Source organism: Pterocles gutturalis, unplaced genomic scaffold (genome assembly GCF_000699245.1).
Source record: "Pterocles gutturalis isolate BGI_N339 unplaced genomic scaffold, ASM69924v1 scaffold1493, whole genome shotgun sequence".
Lineage (NCBI taxonomy): Eukaryota > Metazoa > Chordata > Aves > Pterocliformes > Pteroclidae > Pterocles > Pterocles gutturalis.
Window position 1 is genome coordinate 11,479 of NW_010122652.1, and position 15,645 is coordinate 27,123.

A 15,645-nucleotide genomic window follows, 5' to 3' on the forward strand; every position below is an offset into this window, starting at 1 on the left:
GAAAACATTGAGGCGAGTAGCTGCACATACAACAATCAGTTATAAAGTGAAGGTAAAGAAAAAAGTGCCAACATTTTGAAACACATTTTCTGTTGGAGGAACAAATTATAGGAAGTGTGAAAGTTGTTGTGTTTCCCCAGTGCAGCATTTTCCATTAAAACAGATATTAATCTCTGCTAATTTAAGCAAGATAGTCAGACCTGTGGCCAAAGAACTACTGAAAAATAACTCACCACTTGCTAATTTAGTGACCATTGCCTTGACTGTCACCTTGGTGATTGCTTCCTGTTTCTCACCAAAAATTTTCCAAGATCATACATACACCTACACCCATGCAGTGTATGTTATATAATTAGTAGGCGTACACATTTATTGATAACTGATTTTTACTAAGCGAACAGAAATACTGTATTTTGCTTTTTATGATACTGGTTCATAAACCCTATATTAGCTTACAAAGGCATTAACAATGTCGGCAGTTTTCACACTCAGTTATTCATTCTACATGTGATCTGTAATACTATTGCTGGGCAGGAAACTCCACTATTCACCACTGGGAAATCAGAGATATGTCTCAGATTATCATAACGTGGTAGAAATAGCCGCCTACTTGTCTTAATTGATCCGCGCCTTATGGTCTGAGCTTTCAGTTTAATGAGCTCTATCCAGCTGTTGCATCTGTCTGCAAAGGAACTGTAATCAACTGACGTTGCTGAAAACACAGACAGAAAAACAAAAGAAAAAACAAAGAAAAAAATATGGATGATGTCTCTTGCTCATCTCAATGCTCCTCTTGAGGAAGCAATTATCTGTGTCTGAGAGAGAACAAACATCCCTTTCCAGGTCTGTTTAACGGAAGAGTTACAGAATAGGTTTGGACTTGTCCAAACCAGTGTACCGATTTCTGGTGATGTCCCAGCTGTGAACCAACTGCCTGACTGGGACTTCATCACTGAAAAAACATGCAAATACAGTCATTAATGACTTATGATAGATTATTTCTTTTAATCTCATTTTAGCTATTAAGTTCTGGCTTCTTTAAGTTTATTTAAGCCTTGTTTAATTTTAATTTTCAATTCTTTTCCTCACAAAGAGCTGCTGATCATGATTTAAACTTCCTAACTATCAATATCTAACCTACAAACTGAAAAAAAGCTTTGGTGATAAGAGTCACAAGCTGAAACAACACCTCTGTTTTAAACACAAATCAATTTTCCTTACAAAATGCTGTCCTCCTTCCCCTAACATCCCCCCTTCTAGTACCCCCTCCCCCATTATCATTACAATGAGAAGTAGAGTTGTTTCTGCTATGACTTTTGGTATTAGTTGCAGGGGTGCTTGCATATCTTTAAAAAAAAAAAGTTTTCCAAACACCGTTTCTTCATTATCCTGAAGAAACAGAGGTAACACATGCTAACTTCAAATTAAGACAAGCAAAAAAGCTCTCTCTCAGGGAACTAATTTTCTGTCAGATAAAGTGATATCAATATATCTGACAGAGGCACACTTATTATTAAATCTTACTTCTGTAATTAAAAAACACATCAAAGTATTATATCATCAAGCCACACCAGAGCATGCATTCTCAGTTAACTAGTAAACACTTCCTGGATTAGAACACATCCAAAAAGAGTATACCAATATCCCAAGAATGCTCATTCTGTTCTGGCATATGGCTAAATTAAGAAAACTCACCTCTCTGAGCAAAAAACTGTGTGGGAACTTGCACCCTCCAGGACTTCTAATAAAACAAAATTAATTCCATTCAGATAATACATGAGCAGAGTCATGTAATACAGGACAACTGCCACCTTCTTATAAAAATTTTTTTAGAGTAAAATGAGAAAAAAAGCCTTCTACATACACTATACTATGTACTTTGACAGCACATAATAAATTGGTATAAGTAATTAACTTTACTAAACCTGTCTTGCAAATTATAATATGATCATTTACTAAAGGTAATTACCTTTGTACAAGTTCATATACAAACATTTTTAAAATAACAATCTTACAGAAAAGTATGTTAAAAAGGTTTCGATACATTAAGTAAGCTGCTAAGTAAATATAACCACAGTGAAACCCTGAGTCTACATGTGAAGAAATGCCAGATAAAATAATTATCTAATTGCAAGTCTCTAAAGTGATGTATAGTACAATATGGTATGTAAAGACTATCAGGAAAAGTGATATATGTGAACAGGCTACCCTCTACTGGTCAGTGCCCATTAAACAAGTAGCACAGCCTAGTAACAGTGAAAAAGACACCAGTTGGAAATTTCTGGATAGCTCCTCTTTTTGAAAATGGAATTTTAACAGTATCATAATGTGACCAATTAAAAGTTAAGCACACAAATACATAAAAATAAAAAACTACAAAGCAATAAGAATATTATTGCTGAAATTAAACTGACCTCTGAAAATACAAGCAAATGTGGTAGGTGCCTTCCTTTATACAACTTATGCAATGGGCAAAAAACAGAGCTCCTTAGCATTTTAGTAAAAGAACATTTACAATAATTCACAGATACTAAATTTCCTATCACTAGCCATTTTGGTGGGCAGATAATCCAACAATGGAGAAGGAAGTATAGACAGCTGATTTCAATGAATGACTACCTAATTTTTAATGCAATTATAGAAGAATTGTGACGACCATTCTTGAAATGCAGCTCTAAAGTAAAATAAAACAGTCGTTTAACAGCTAAAATGTGCTGCACTGTACAAATTGTTTACTATGCAAGTTTGGATTCCTTTCACCTAAAAAAAGTTGCATGCAATTTTGCTCAGCTGAACAAAGTGTATTGGCCAGATAAAGTATTTCCCACCATGAAAACTATGAGATTAATTATTTGAGGTTGACAATACATGGAGTTATTTTATATGGACCGTTTAACAGAAGCAAAGCAGTATGAGGCAAGCCTAACTGTTAAGTAATTATAATTCTTTAAGTGAAATGACATCCAACACCCAGCGGTTTGCATCATTTTGAATTCTCTAAATGCAAAGATAGAAGAACTACAGGAAATCTACAGAAGAACATATATAGAAGAATTAGCCAGCCCATCTTATGTGATTCAAAAAAATTGACTTTATGAGTGAACACATCCACTATGCTTAGGTAGCGAAGAATATTTAAAGCATGTGAAAGTACAGATATTTTAAAGCTACTGCAACAATGAAAGAACAGAACTCAAAATCAGTAAAAACCAATAGTTGAGCATTGTTTCATTTAACTGACCTTTAGCTGGTGAGAATGGCTGAGAAGCAAGGGGATCAGAGGAAAGTTCCAATGGAAATTGTAGCTGTTCTTCATTGTCTGTAGATGCTTCAACAAAGAAAACACACCCAATTGATAACTAACCCCCAAAATAAGATTTGCCAGTAATAATAAGCACTACAGATTCAATTTAGTCAGGTCTGACTAGAACAGATTTTTTTCAACATACTCATATAGTGAAGTAGTTCTGTATAACAGTTAGGTGGCTGACAGTAAATCCAGCTGCAAAATTGAACAGAACCTGGGCTCCATTGAACAGGATTTGATTTAGTATTTTCAGGAAAAAATATTAAGTCAATTCACACATTTTAGATTTGATTCTACCGTTGGATCTGAGCTAGCTATACATTACAGTAAAAACTAACATCTGATTTACTTCACATAAAAGAAAACAAACAATTTACTCTCATTATTGAAGAAGTATAGCTAATATTTTGGAAACATAGGGCTCTGTTCTACTACCTAATTCCATTTTTCAGAATGGAGTAACTTCAAAGCTGTGTCTAAATACCCATATCCAGACTGCATACGTACATTTCTAGCATAAGATGGTGCCTCATTAGCAAGATGACATACACAGATTGCAGTAGTATCTTCTATTCCCTCCATAATGCTATATGCTTCACTGGTCTCCAAAAATATTACTGACCTACTTAAGGGGTTCTTGGAGGTTTTTTTTTTTTTTAAACATTATGAATAATTTATGCTCTGCCTTCTTGAAGTTAAGGACAAAATTTGCTACTTATATGAACAAGTATTCTCTAATGACTTATATACCACGTGTTTCAAAATATAACGGAAATGTTGTCATCTGTTACACTAATTATTTAGCGAAAAATATTGAAATAAAGATGGCACATGGAATAAGGAAATATCAAACTTTTTTTTCATGTTACTATAAGGTTTGTTGATTATGTAAAGCAAATACCTAATACTTGACAAGTAAGTAATTCTGCTGAAGGTCACATATATGAACTCTAAAAAAACTCTACGTTATGACTTTACGATTTTATAAAACTCCCCTGTAAAAATGTGCGTATGTAACTGAAATTAAAAGGCAGACTCATTAGGTACTGAGGGAAAAAAAAAGGTAAGAAAAATATTCTTTCTTATCTTCACATGCCTCACAACATTTACCTCTTTGCTCTGATTTTTCTGCAGGGGCTTTGTTGGCTTGTAATTCTTGGTTTTTGTCAAATGTAATTGCAACAGCTGTGACTGCAATCTGCAAATCAGAAATATATATATGGCATACTGGGTAACTTAATCTCTCGTGCAATGTGCAAAAAAAATATGCAAAAAAAGCAGCTTTTTCCACAGAAAAATAATACAGGGGAAAAAAACACCTAGGCAGACGTATTAAAAAACCTTCACAGTAGAGCATAAAGGTTAATACTAAGGTCTGTAGTTAGAACATACACCTGACAGTGTTTGTCCCATGGTTATGATTTTGTTCATCAGTTCTTTCCTTCTTTCTTGGTGAACTGACATAACAAAGAAACATAAAAACTCATTATCATTGTATTTGTGAGAGAGAGAAAGAGATGTTTAACACAAGAATGACGCTGTACTTCTAAAGAAAAACAATTTCATTAATAACAATGAAGTATTTCGCATCATCTTGAAATGGCAAGAAAAAAATTAGGCAATTACAATGACAGCACACTTAAGAGAACTAGTGTGCCATATTCTTGTAGTGTATGTGGTAACATCTTTTAACAGATATCTAGTCAAGGCTTTTCTTTTCCTATCTAACTAAAAAGATACACATTATTAAGGTGCACTGTGCTCATGAAATGCCATGTAGTCCCCTAATTCTCAAAACTGCTGAATTCAATAGGTCATCCTTTTTCTTCACCGAACATTACGACCTTAAGTTTTACTTCAGAATTCACCAGACATACTAGTAAATCAAATCTTAGCCTAGTTTACTGTGAGCAGCAAATGTTAATTAAAGGTCAAAACTGGCATGCCTACGTGCTGGAAGTCAAAAGCAGCAGTTTACTTACCTGAACTAATTCATCCTCTGGTAGAGCAACTGTAAAATTTACATGACAAAGGCAGCAGGGAACCATAGATCGTAGTTTAAAATACAAGCTCTGGTGAAGACAAGACATCACTTACGTTACTTTAAAAAATGTACGGTTTATTTCAGAGAAAGATCAAAACTCTTCCAGAGTAGAAATTATCTAATCATATTATTTTTTTCTTGAAGAAGAATTACAGGTGTGAAAAGTCAGAATAGAATGCAGAATTACTGTGTAGCGGTCCTTATAGTTCTGCTTCTAGAGTACATTAGTCAAAGGACTCATTCAGATTCAAAAAAGTTTGGAAATAATATACTATGAAGGCTGAATCTATCCTTAAAGCAGCTTAGAAACTAATTACAGACACTTTGTAGTCTAATTCTGAAAAGTAACTATGAAGAAAATGTTATTTTCAGTACAGTCTGATTTTACTTCACTTCAATTTAAACTATTCAAAAAATATTTGAAATAAGGTTCTTACCTTCAACAGATTCTCACAGAGATCATTAAAGTTCTTATTAAGTGTTTGATTTGTTAGGTTAATGTTGCTTAATCTGGATACTCTTACTGCTGTGAACATCTGAATTAGAAATAAAAACACTTATTTTTTTCCAATATATGCCTGTATGCTATATTAATACCAAAAATAAATTCATAAAGGCAGCAAATAATGCATAACATGGAGTGGGCTTGGCAGTGAGAAGGGATGGACAGAACAGGAGAAAACTGTAGCAACAGTAAGTCAAGTGCTTATGGCTCCTGAATTTTCACAAAATTTACTGTATATGAATATATGCAACAAGTGATTAGGCAAGATATGAAATATTCTATGTTCTTTTCACTTGCTTCATAAAGGAGTCACTAACTGCTACATATTTTGTTAACTGCTGTTGAAAATTACATTAATTGTGTACAATAATGTAGACAATAATGGAATGTCATATACAGGTACACAGGCAATCCCATCAATCTGAGAGTATGCTGCTGGTACAGTCATATTGTTTTCAGGTTTGAGCTGTGCCTCTGCAAAGCAGAATCTTCCATTGCACCCATTAGGTGTAAAAGCTCACTTAAATAGATCTGTTTTAACTCTCTGAGAAACTGAACTGTGTTGTATAAAGATGACCAAAATGTTTAAACTTAATTATAAATTGAATTTTTCTCTACTCACTGGATTAGCTTTACCTAATTCTTATTTATCTTAGCCTATTAATGTTGTTATATTCAGTATCTCATGCTAAGTAACACAGTCAACAATTTATTGCTTTTAGGAGGCTTCAAAATCTAGACAAGCTTTTAAATATGCCCAAACCCTTGAAGTTCATAGGTACTGCCATTATTTTCTAATTTTTGTATTTTTGTACCAGGTTCTCTCTTACATAATAGGACTGAAAAAAAAAAACACAAAGAAAGAGGTTCTCATACCCTATTTTTCTTACCAAAATACTACTTTTATTTCTAACACAAGAGTATCCTTTTAATCTGTCTTTCAGAATTAGTGATCTCTAATATATATTTAAATTACTACAGCACATTTCAACTCAATTTGGAAAAAAGTTTTAATTTTCTTTGAATATCCTTACCTGAATTTCTGGTGTCCAGTTGTTTATACCAGGCATAATTTCTGTGTTGCAACTGTAAAAACCTGTAAAGAAAACATTTGGGGAAATCTATGTTGCACACTGAAACATAAAAATACTTTTAAAGAAACACATGTGACCTTACTTGATGTTTTGCAAGTATCTTCCTTCATCTGTTTTTGAATATTGAATAATATAACAGAAATAAGATCAACATTCAAAAACAAACGTAGCATCTGTAGAATACAATACAACACACTAAAGAAAAACCTTCTTTCTGTTATTCACACTGCCGTGAAAAAATGGATAGGAAAGATGGAACTTGCCACTTCTAAAACACTAATTCACTACAGAATTCTTATTCTGAGTATTTCTGCAACCACCAAAAAGTGAGGCCAGATACGTCATCATGTTGAGGAACATGAAAGAGGTTACAGTGGCATGAAATGCAACAGTGACAGTTGCTGGTCCTGAGCAAGCAAAAGCATATAAAGAATTCTTTAGCTCTGATCAAGTTATACTTCAGCATTCTTGTAGGATGGGAAAACACCCAAAATGCACTATTGCTCTACCTAATTTCTAACACACAAGATACATACAATTGAGGAAATTTAAACAGGTGTGGTAAGAAAAGCTAAAAAGCTAACCTTTGACAGATAGCATAGAGGTGCTTTAAAGATACTACGTAAAAACTGAGTGCAAATACATAGCACTTACTAACAAGAGACTTGAAAAGACACAAAAAAAAGTATATGACTAAACAGCAGGGTAAGAAAAGTTACGAACAGCAAACAGGCAATGTTGAAAATCTGAAGATACAGCTAAATAAGCACAAGAAAAATCTGGTAGACCTATGTAAATGCACAAAATAAGCTCAAAAAGAAATTGTGTATCAGCTTGAGGAAGATACAGATATTAATAGATTTTCTTTCAGAATGCCAAAAAGCAGAAATCTTGTTGAAGAGTCAAGTAAGATTAGTAGAAAAGATCCAACTGTTACACCCATACACCCAAACATCAAATTTGCAACAATAGTACCAATCAGTGAACTATAAAATGCCACAGAAATGCTGTGTTTACTTCAGTTTTCAATAAGCAACAATCCCCAGGAAAGGCTTAATGAGTTGTTTTTCTATAGGTATGTATGACAAACTAAACACTTCAAGAGTATTTTCACTGTTACTCTTCCTTTTTTTTCTTTTTTTTAAATAAAAGCAGTTCTATTTTGTCATTTTGCAGCCTACAGCATAAATCAGAAAATTGTTTTTAACTATACCAGAAGGTGGTGGAACATCTGTCAGTAAAGAATGCACGTCCTCCATTGCATCTGTATCATCAATCTGGAAAAAGGAATAATTGATAAAAATCATGTTGCTGTTCCAGTCACAAGTCTCAGAAAGATGTAAAAACTTTGTCATCAAGAGATCTGTATGTGGGAGCTAAATTGAGATTTTACAAAAGGATTCCATCAACCAGACATCTGAACCTTAACTATCAGCCTATGATATGCTTAGCACTTGAAAAATAGTTCACTTAATTAAATTTTATTAAAAATAAAGCAATGTGCATAGAACACACAGCAACTGCAGGCGATAAGAATGATAAAAAGAGAATTTCTGAAACAATTTTAAATGCTGAACAAGGTTCGACACAACAACCTACAACTTTTTCCAGCTAAGGACCTTTGGCTGCTAAGTGCTCTTATAAGGTCTGAATTACACTGATGTGATTATTCTCTGCCTATTCAATGACACATAAAAATCTTTCCTCGACTTTAAAAACCTCGCTTTAGTATGAACAGCAGAAAATCAAACAGGAAAAGGTAAATTTGGGGATTATTTTGGGGGGAATAGTTTTTCCTATCCAAATAACCTCTACTCCATTCAATCTTTAAAGACTTTTGTTATTTTAGATCAGACTGAGAGTGTATCTGCCCTGCCACCTTCTGTAAATATTTCTGTGTCATCTGTCTTTAGGTTCATTCTGCTTTACTCATCTGCAAAAGATCAAAGTTTACATCTAACTTCCAACATTTTCTTATCAAGTATTTTGGAATTTGCTTTTATTTTAACTCCAGTATTAAAGGGTTCTCTGTCAGGTACTGTTTCTTCTTCTCCTTCTCCCTCTCAAGGTAAGAGAAGTGTCTGGTTTTTTCCTCAAAAAAAAAAAAAAAAAAGATACAGACAGCCTTACTTCTCATAATTGCCTTCCCAGCATCTCTTAGCACTTCCTCATCACAGTGAATTTTTTACCACTTTTTCTTACATATTTCCAGTAAACAATGATTTTACTCTTGAAAAGCTGGAGTCAGGAACTTCACTAAAGCTCCTGGAATATTGTTTCTTAACAAAAGACAGTAGTAAGTGGTTCCACAGACAAAAAGTCTTTCTTTCTATCAATAAAGATTGAACTACCAAAACACAGGGACACCAATTCTAGGACCAACACATTCATATAATGTAAACAAGTAAATGACGGTCCTTAAACATCAGATCCCTTTTTTCTTGCTAACTTTAGCACCATTTATAATGTACTCTATGGTATGCTACGGTGTACTTATATTTTTCCCTTCCATATGGAGATCTACTATGCTCCCCCAAATGCACATAGTACAGTTAATAAATAAGGCAAAAGGAATTCTCCAAAACTGCAAAAAGGATCTGAACTCTGCTTGCAGTATATAATGTAGTCCTTAACAAGCTGATCTTTGCTTATAACATATCAAACCGTGCAGTTGCCTCACAAAGAAGATGATGTACAGATTTTATCATTGCTCTCTCTCTTCTGTTTGACAGCTTTTAGAAGTGAAATGGAGGCAGGGTTTATGTTTTTCCAGTATTTTTTCATAACTTGTCCAAAGGGTCTCTTACAGTATAACAGTATTTGGGTTGATCTTTTTTATGCCTTACACAATCCTCTATGTTTTTTAAAAGGCATTCAACCCTTTTTGCATTTATGAAAGCATTTTCTGATTGGGTCATCCATTTCAACACAGTGCCTGAGAGAGAATCTATCGTAACTTTTGTTTTGAGGATACCATTCCAATTCTGTCTACACAGATGATGATATTAAAACAAAACAAAAAACCTGTTAAGACCAGCTGCAAAAAATACTTGATTAAAACTGTCCTAATTTCTTTATAATGTGAGAGTTAACTAGCATCAAAGTTACTTTTAGGGACTTCCAAATTTACTTGCTTTCATCCTAGTGTACCTGTAATGTACTAGAGAACAAAGATTTACTCAAAGAGGAGAAGCACCAACCCAATCTCAATGTAATATATGAACCTCCTCTAATCTGTTATTTTTTCACTCTCCTTTCTTATGTCTGTTTTCAAATGAATTACTGTTACAGTGCTCTCTCATTCTCCCTATCTACAACATTTCTTCCAGATTATTTTCTATGAAGACAATGATTTGTGAAGATTAATATACAGAAAAGTCTTGAATGTACCTTAGGCTACAATTACAGGTTCTAATTTAATTACATTGTTTTCTTCTTAGTCTCGACCAGGTATTTTTAATACCTGTATCGACAAGAAGACGATCAAAACTCTAGCCTTCCTTAGTGCTTGGGTCCTTTCCTTCAAAATTGTACAATGTTAAAATCACATCTTTGAATTTTAGTGAGAGGTAAAAGAAATCCATGTTCTATATCTATAGGTGTTGTTCTTGTTTCTAATTGTAGCTGTAGAAAGAATTGGAAGGTATTCTCTGAACCTGCAAATTCTTCAACTCTGAAAAGTATCAGGCATAATATAGCTATGCTTGAAGCAAACAAAATAAGAAAAAAGACAGACAATGTAAAATCCAATACGTAACATTTTCTACTGATATAAAATGGAAAAACTTATATACAATTTAATAACTGTCTTTAGAGATGAGTAAGAAAACTTTTATCTAGTTTTTTATATATATCTCAGGAAAAGAGAAGTATGAAAATGAGTATTGAAAACATTTATCACCTCCAAGACAAAAGCATCCTTTTTCCCATGTGAAAGATCCAACTCTGTAACTTCATCAGAGCTTTCTGACTGAGATCTTAATAACCTGGAACGTTGTCTTGGCTCTGGAATGGGAGACCCAATGATTTCTTCAGGTAGCTCCTTAAAAGGATATAAAAATTAACAGTTGTTCTATGTAACTTAGAAAAAAATTCAATTGTAAGCTATTTGTTAACAGTTCTAAGGATCAGAACATTCTGAAAATAATTTTACTGAGAAATAAATCTAAATAAGTACAAACTGATTTGGCTATGTGGCTTAAGAAATCTGAAAATTCCAGTAGGTTCCCAAAATACTGTGAAAAGAATCTATTAAAATCTCTGTTAAAAACAATTTATGTTCTGAATGAGAGTAAGAATTCATGGATATACATGGTGTATATCTGTTTGACTCAGAATTGCTTGAGAATATAAAACTTTACTTACTGGAGGATTAATCTCATAAAGTTCCTTGTTTTTTGCTATGGTATCATTTATTTTCTTTTGCATGTGAGATATATGCTGCTCATAGGTGCCATCATTTGGAGTCTTCCCAGCAATCTGAATACCACCAGGTGTTGGCAAAGCTGCTAGATACACACCTGTTGCAGACTTTTAAAAAGTCATTAAGAAAAATTACCATTACATAAGCATGTACTTCTAACATTTTCATATAAAGTTCTCCATAATGCTTATGCTATAAGCATTCTGACATGCGCACACAGCATGATCTCTTCCCATAATAAATGGATCTCTCTCTCCTGTTCACTCATGAAAAAAATCCACTGTTTTTTTTAATAAACTCTATCCTTTTCATGGGTCTTTTCCATGGTGGAGCTCTTAACTTACCTAGAAGTTCCAAACAAAGTATGAATTCAAACCTCTGCCCTAGTACATTTTGCACAGGCAAGTGATTTCAAGGATTTAAAACTTGGCCAAACCATTTACAGTATCACTGACTTTGTGACAATCCTATTTCTATTTACAGAAAACAGATAATCAGTTCAGTCAAAAGAACATGCAATCCAGTCAGTATTACCCAAGCATCCTCTTACACTGATGCAGGAAGAAGCAGCATACTTCACTATTCTAACCCTACATGACAGAATTAGGTTAGAAAGCAGTTAGTGAACATTTCTTGACTATCTCTAAGACATTTCCAATCTATCATTTATTTCTTCAGTGCCATGAAAGAAGAAGCAAGAGACTTTTCTTTTGTTGTCAACTAGCCAAAAGATTTATTGAGAGACTTCATTGACCTTACTTGTGATAGGACTGGAATGCAACTTGAGGATCTCTTCAGGACCTTTAAAGAATACAATCCTTTTTCTATGGCCATTAAACCATTTGTTTTCCTCTCATCCCCTTTCTAATAGTCTTGTCCTCGAACACAGTTTCAAGATATTAAAATCTTTTTCTGGTGCTGAAAGACAGTCTGGCCTGATTTGTCAACAGTTAGACATCGCATTGCTTTCCACCACTTCATTTATTCTTAAAATGACATTTTAATGTCTCTGTTTACCCTGAAACCTACAACACTTGTATGTCTTTCTGTCCTGAAAAAATACTGTAAGAAAGCAAAAGAATCCAGAGATTAAAACTGTACTTACTGCCAATCCCATTAGCATATTTTCACCCACGGTGATCTGAATTCTCAGTCCAAACAGAGCATTCATTCCTCTCAGCTTAAGTTTATTCATGAGTTGGGTGTGCACTTCATATTCCATAAATGGCAAGAGATTACTGATAGATGTTGCATTTGCTTCAGCTTGAGCTTTCTTCTTTAGACGGCATAACCTGTCAACATGCAATAGTACATGACATCAGGAGATAAACAGTTTGAAGGGGCAGCTGAAGATTGAAAGTGATGATAAGGTACTTTGATTTTTTTTTTCCCCTCATTCTATAACCTAATATAATCAGTTTCTTTTTAATCTATTTTAAAACTCTGTAAAATATTAAATTTTCATCCGTAAGATCAAGGCAGACTGAGGCACCGAGTCTCAGTAAGAAAGACTTGATTTTCATTTTTATTAGGAACTGTATATTTATATTAACAATAAAAATGGGTAACATAAAACATAAATTCTTATTTAACAGAAGAATACATAACCTTCATCAACATTCACAAATATTCCTTATCAAAGCAGAATACAAAAATTACAAATACTGTATTTTTGTAAATCACCAAATGAAGTCATGTGTCCTTTCTTAAAGCATGCTTAAGAACTGTTATCAGAGAGAAACAACGTGCATCACAGAGAGTTTTTGTCATACTAGTCTGACAGCACCAAATAACTGTGCAATGTAAAGAGGTTTTCTACAGATTCCAGATAACCATCTACTAGATGTTTGACTAAAATATACTAACACTCCTACCACATAGCAGCAATTTTTAACGATTTGCCCTGCTCACTTTTGTCAAAGCAAATACTGAAGACAAACATCATTTCTTTGCTATTACAAGTTGTCTTTCTCTAGGAAGACCTCAAATGCAAACATCTATTTCTCTTGCTGCAAACCTCTTAAACACTTCAGGTACAAGGAGAGGAAATTACATCTACTAGTAGAACTTTTAAAATCCCTATTAACACAAGTTATTCAAGGCACAATTTGGAACAAAGAAAAAAACAAGGGCCCTCACAGATCAAGCATTAACTCAGGTGAGAAGGGACTTCAGGAGGTCTCTAGTCCAACCTCCTGTACAGACAAAGCAGGGTCAACTCTGAGCTTGGACCACGATGCCCAGAGCTTTATCCAGTCAGGTCTTGAAAACTCCTCCAAAGATGGAGACTGCACAACCTCCTAGGCAATCTGCTCCACTGCCTGATTGTCCTCATGGGTAAGTAGGTTTTTCCTCATATCCACCCTGAATCCCTCTTGCTTGAACTTAGGCACATTGTCTCTCCCACTGTGCAGCACTGTGAAGACCTTGGCTATATGGCTCCATAATCACCTTACAGGTTGTGTCAAGCTGCTACTAGGTCCCTCTGAATCCTTCCTCTCTCCAGACTGAACAAGTCCAGCACCTGCAACTTCTCTTCAGAGGGCAGGTGCTCCTGACTCCTTTGGTGGCCCTCCACTGAACTTGCTGTAGTTTTCTGATGTCTGTCTTACTCTCAGAGAAGGACAAAACTGTACAGGTATTGTATTGTCTGGTCCCACTCATTTCAGTGTGGTGTGACTGTCAAACTTGAAGAGACTGCAGTCCATCATCCCCTCCACATCATTAAGATGTTCAACAGGACAGGTCCTACTGTACACTTTATTATACTTGTCATGGCCATCCAGGTAGGTTACAAACCATAAAGCACTATCCTTTCAGCCCAACCATCCAAGCAGTTATTTATCCATGCGGTTGGCTACCCATACAGACTGCACATAGCTAACCCTTCCCTTCTTTCCCACTGTAAGCCACCTTATTCCCTTTTCCAAATTAAAATTCAAAGACCACAGCATAAACTGGACACATAGCCAACAATTCTACAGAGATGATGTTCAGTTATGGACATCAGCACAGAATTAACACAACTGACTTAAACAATTCATTGAGTTTCTAGTGCAATAGCTGTATCTTACCAAGTCAGCAGTTCCAAACAGCAAGTTAAAGCATGAAAACTCTTACACCCAGGCAGACAAAATACAACAATTCCCACAGGCATTAAAGAAAAAAAAAAGTAGAACATTTACCAAATGTCCATCACATGGATAAGTTACCAGAAATCTGTCAATAGACATCACAAGTAACACATGGGGAGGAGAAGGCTGTCCTCCTCCTGTACCCTAACACACTGTCACTAACTCCTAGCAATTCAACATTAAAAAGTATGGTTTGATGACATACCAGATTTTAGCAACAGGAAATCTTTCAAAGATCTCCAAAACTTTACTAAGAAAATATTTTGATAGATACCTGGCTTGAATAAGACATCCCTTCCCAATAACTATTGCTTCTACAGGAAGATCAATTGTGGTGAAAAGGACATCAGGAACTTTTTGCTTCCTGCAGTTGTAACAGTAAGTGAGGTGAGCAGGGAATGGCATGTTCAATTCATCGTATGGTATATGGCAAAATCCACAACCTGGTGGTGAAGCTTCTTCAATTCTAAAAATACAGTAAGGAGAACATACTTAAAACATCTGCATCTTATTAACAATGATCAATATGTGCACACGTGTATAAACACCTACAGATACCTACTTAAATCATACACTGCAGCTATACTCTGCTCCATTATACCAACGTGACAAGTATTGCATTTTATGAATTAGAAGAATAAAATTAGGCTGCACACTACTAGCTAAAATGCTATAAATAAAACTTGCATTGAAACTTGTTATGCAGTGATCAAAAAAAATTACATACAATGACCAATGATTTATATAAACCTAAAACATCACTGAGCTGGCTTTAGACACTATGATTTCTAAATGTAGTCCATGGTACAACAGTTGTCGAGAGAATTTGCTGTACCAAATACAATGAAAAGTCCCTTTCACGTGGATTGTGTCCAAAAACCTACACAAAGCTAACAAGCAGAACATAAACAGCAAACCAACCATCCTACTGGGAAGCAGCACAATATATATTAACATTGTAAGAAGAATAGCAAGATTATTTCCTAAGATAAGGTATTAGGTAAAACTTGTTATTCACTTAGAACAATTAAGTCTCACTCCCCCATAATAAATATCCAGGAATGACCACTATAAAAATACAAACAAGGAAAGCATAGGCTAACTGCACCATTGCAAATTTACTGTTTCACAGTAAATT

General features: G+C 34.5%; 1 protein-coding gene across 1 annotated transcript in view; it reads right to left on the reverse strand.

Moving 5' to 3' along the window:
* The window catches only part of C2CD5 (C2 calcium-dependent domain containing 5), a gene marked incomplete at its 5' end in the record, with an annotated part of 60,310 nt that overhangs the window by 4,284 nt on the left and 40,381 nt on the right, over positions 1 to 15,645 (reverse strand). Inside the window, 13 exons of the mRNA XM_010077566.1 lie at positions 611 to 712; positions 1,190 to 1,191; positions 1,696 to 1,741; positions 3,242 to 3,328; positions 4,418 to 4,505; positions 5,290 to 5,379; positions 5,789 to 5,887; positions 6,891 to 6,952; positions 8,164 to 8,227; positions 10,852 to 10,992; positions 11,316 to 11,480; positions 12,479 to 12,665; positions 14,782 to 14,973. Coding sequence (XP_010075868.1) covers positions 611 to 712; positions 1,190 to 1,191; positions 1,696 to 1,741; positions 3,242 to 3,328; positions 4,418 to 4,505; positions 5,290 to 5,379; positions 5,789 to 5,887; positions 6,891 to 6,952; positions 8,164 to 8,227; positions 10,852 to 10,992; positions 11,316 to 11,480; positions 12,479 to 12,665; positions 14,782 to 14,973 — 1,325 coding nt within the window. The remainder of the gene's footprint in view (positions 1 to 610; positions 713 to 1,189; positions 1,192 to 1,695; positions 1,742 to 3,241; positions 3,329 to 4,417; positions 4,506 to 5,289; positions 5,380 to 5,788; positions 5,888 to 6,890; positions 6,953 to 8,163; positions 8,228 to 10,851; positions 10,993 to 11,315; positions 11,481 to 12,478; positions 12,666 to 14,781; positions 14,974 to 15,645) is intronic.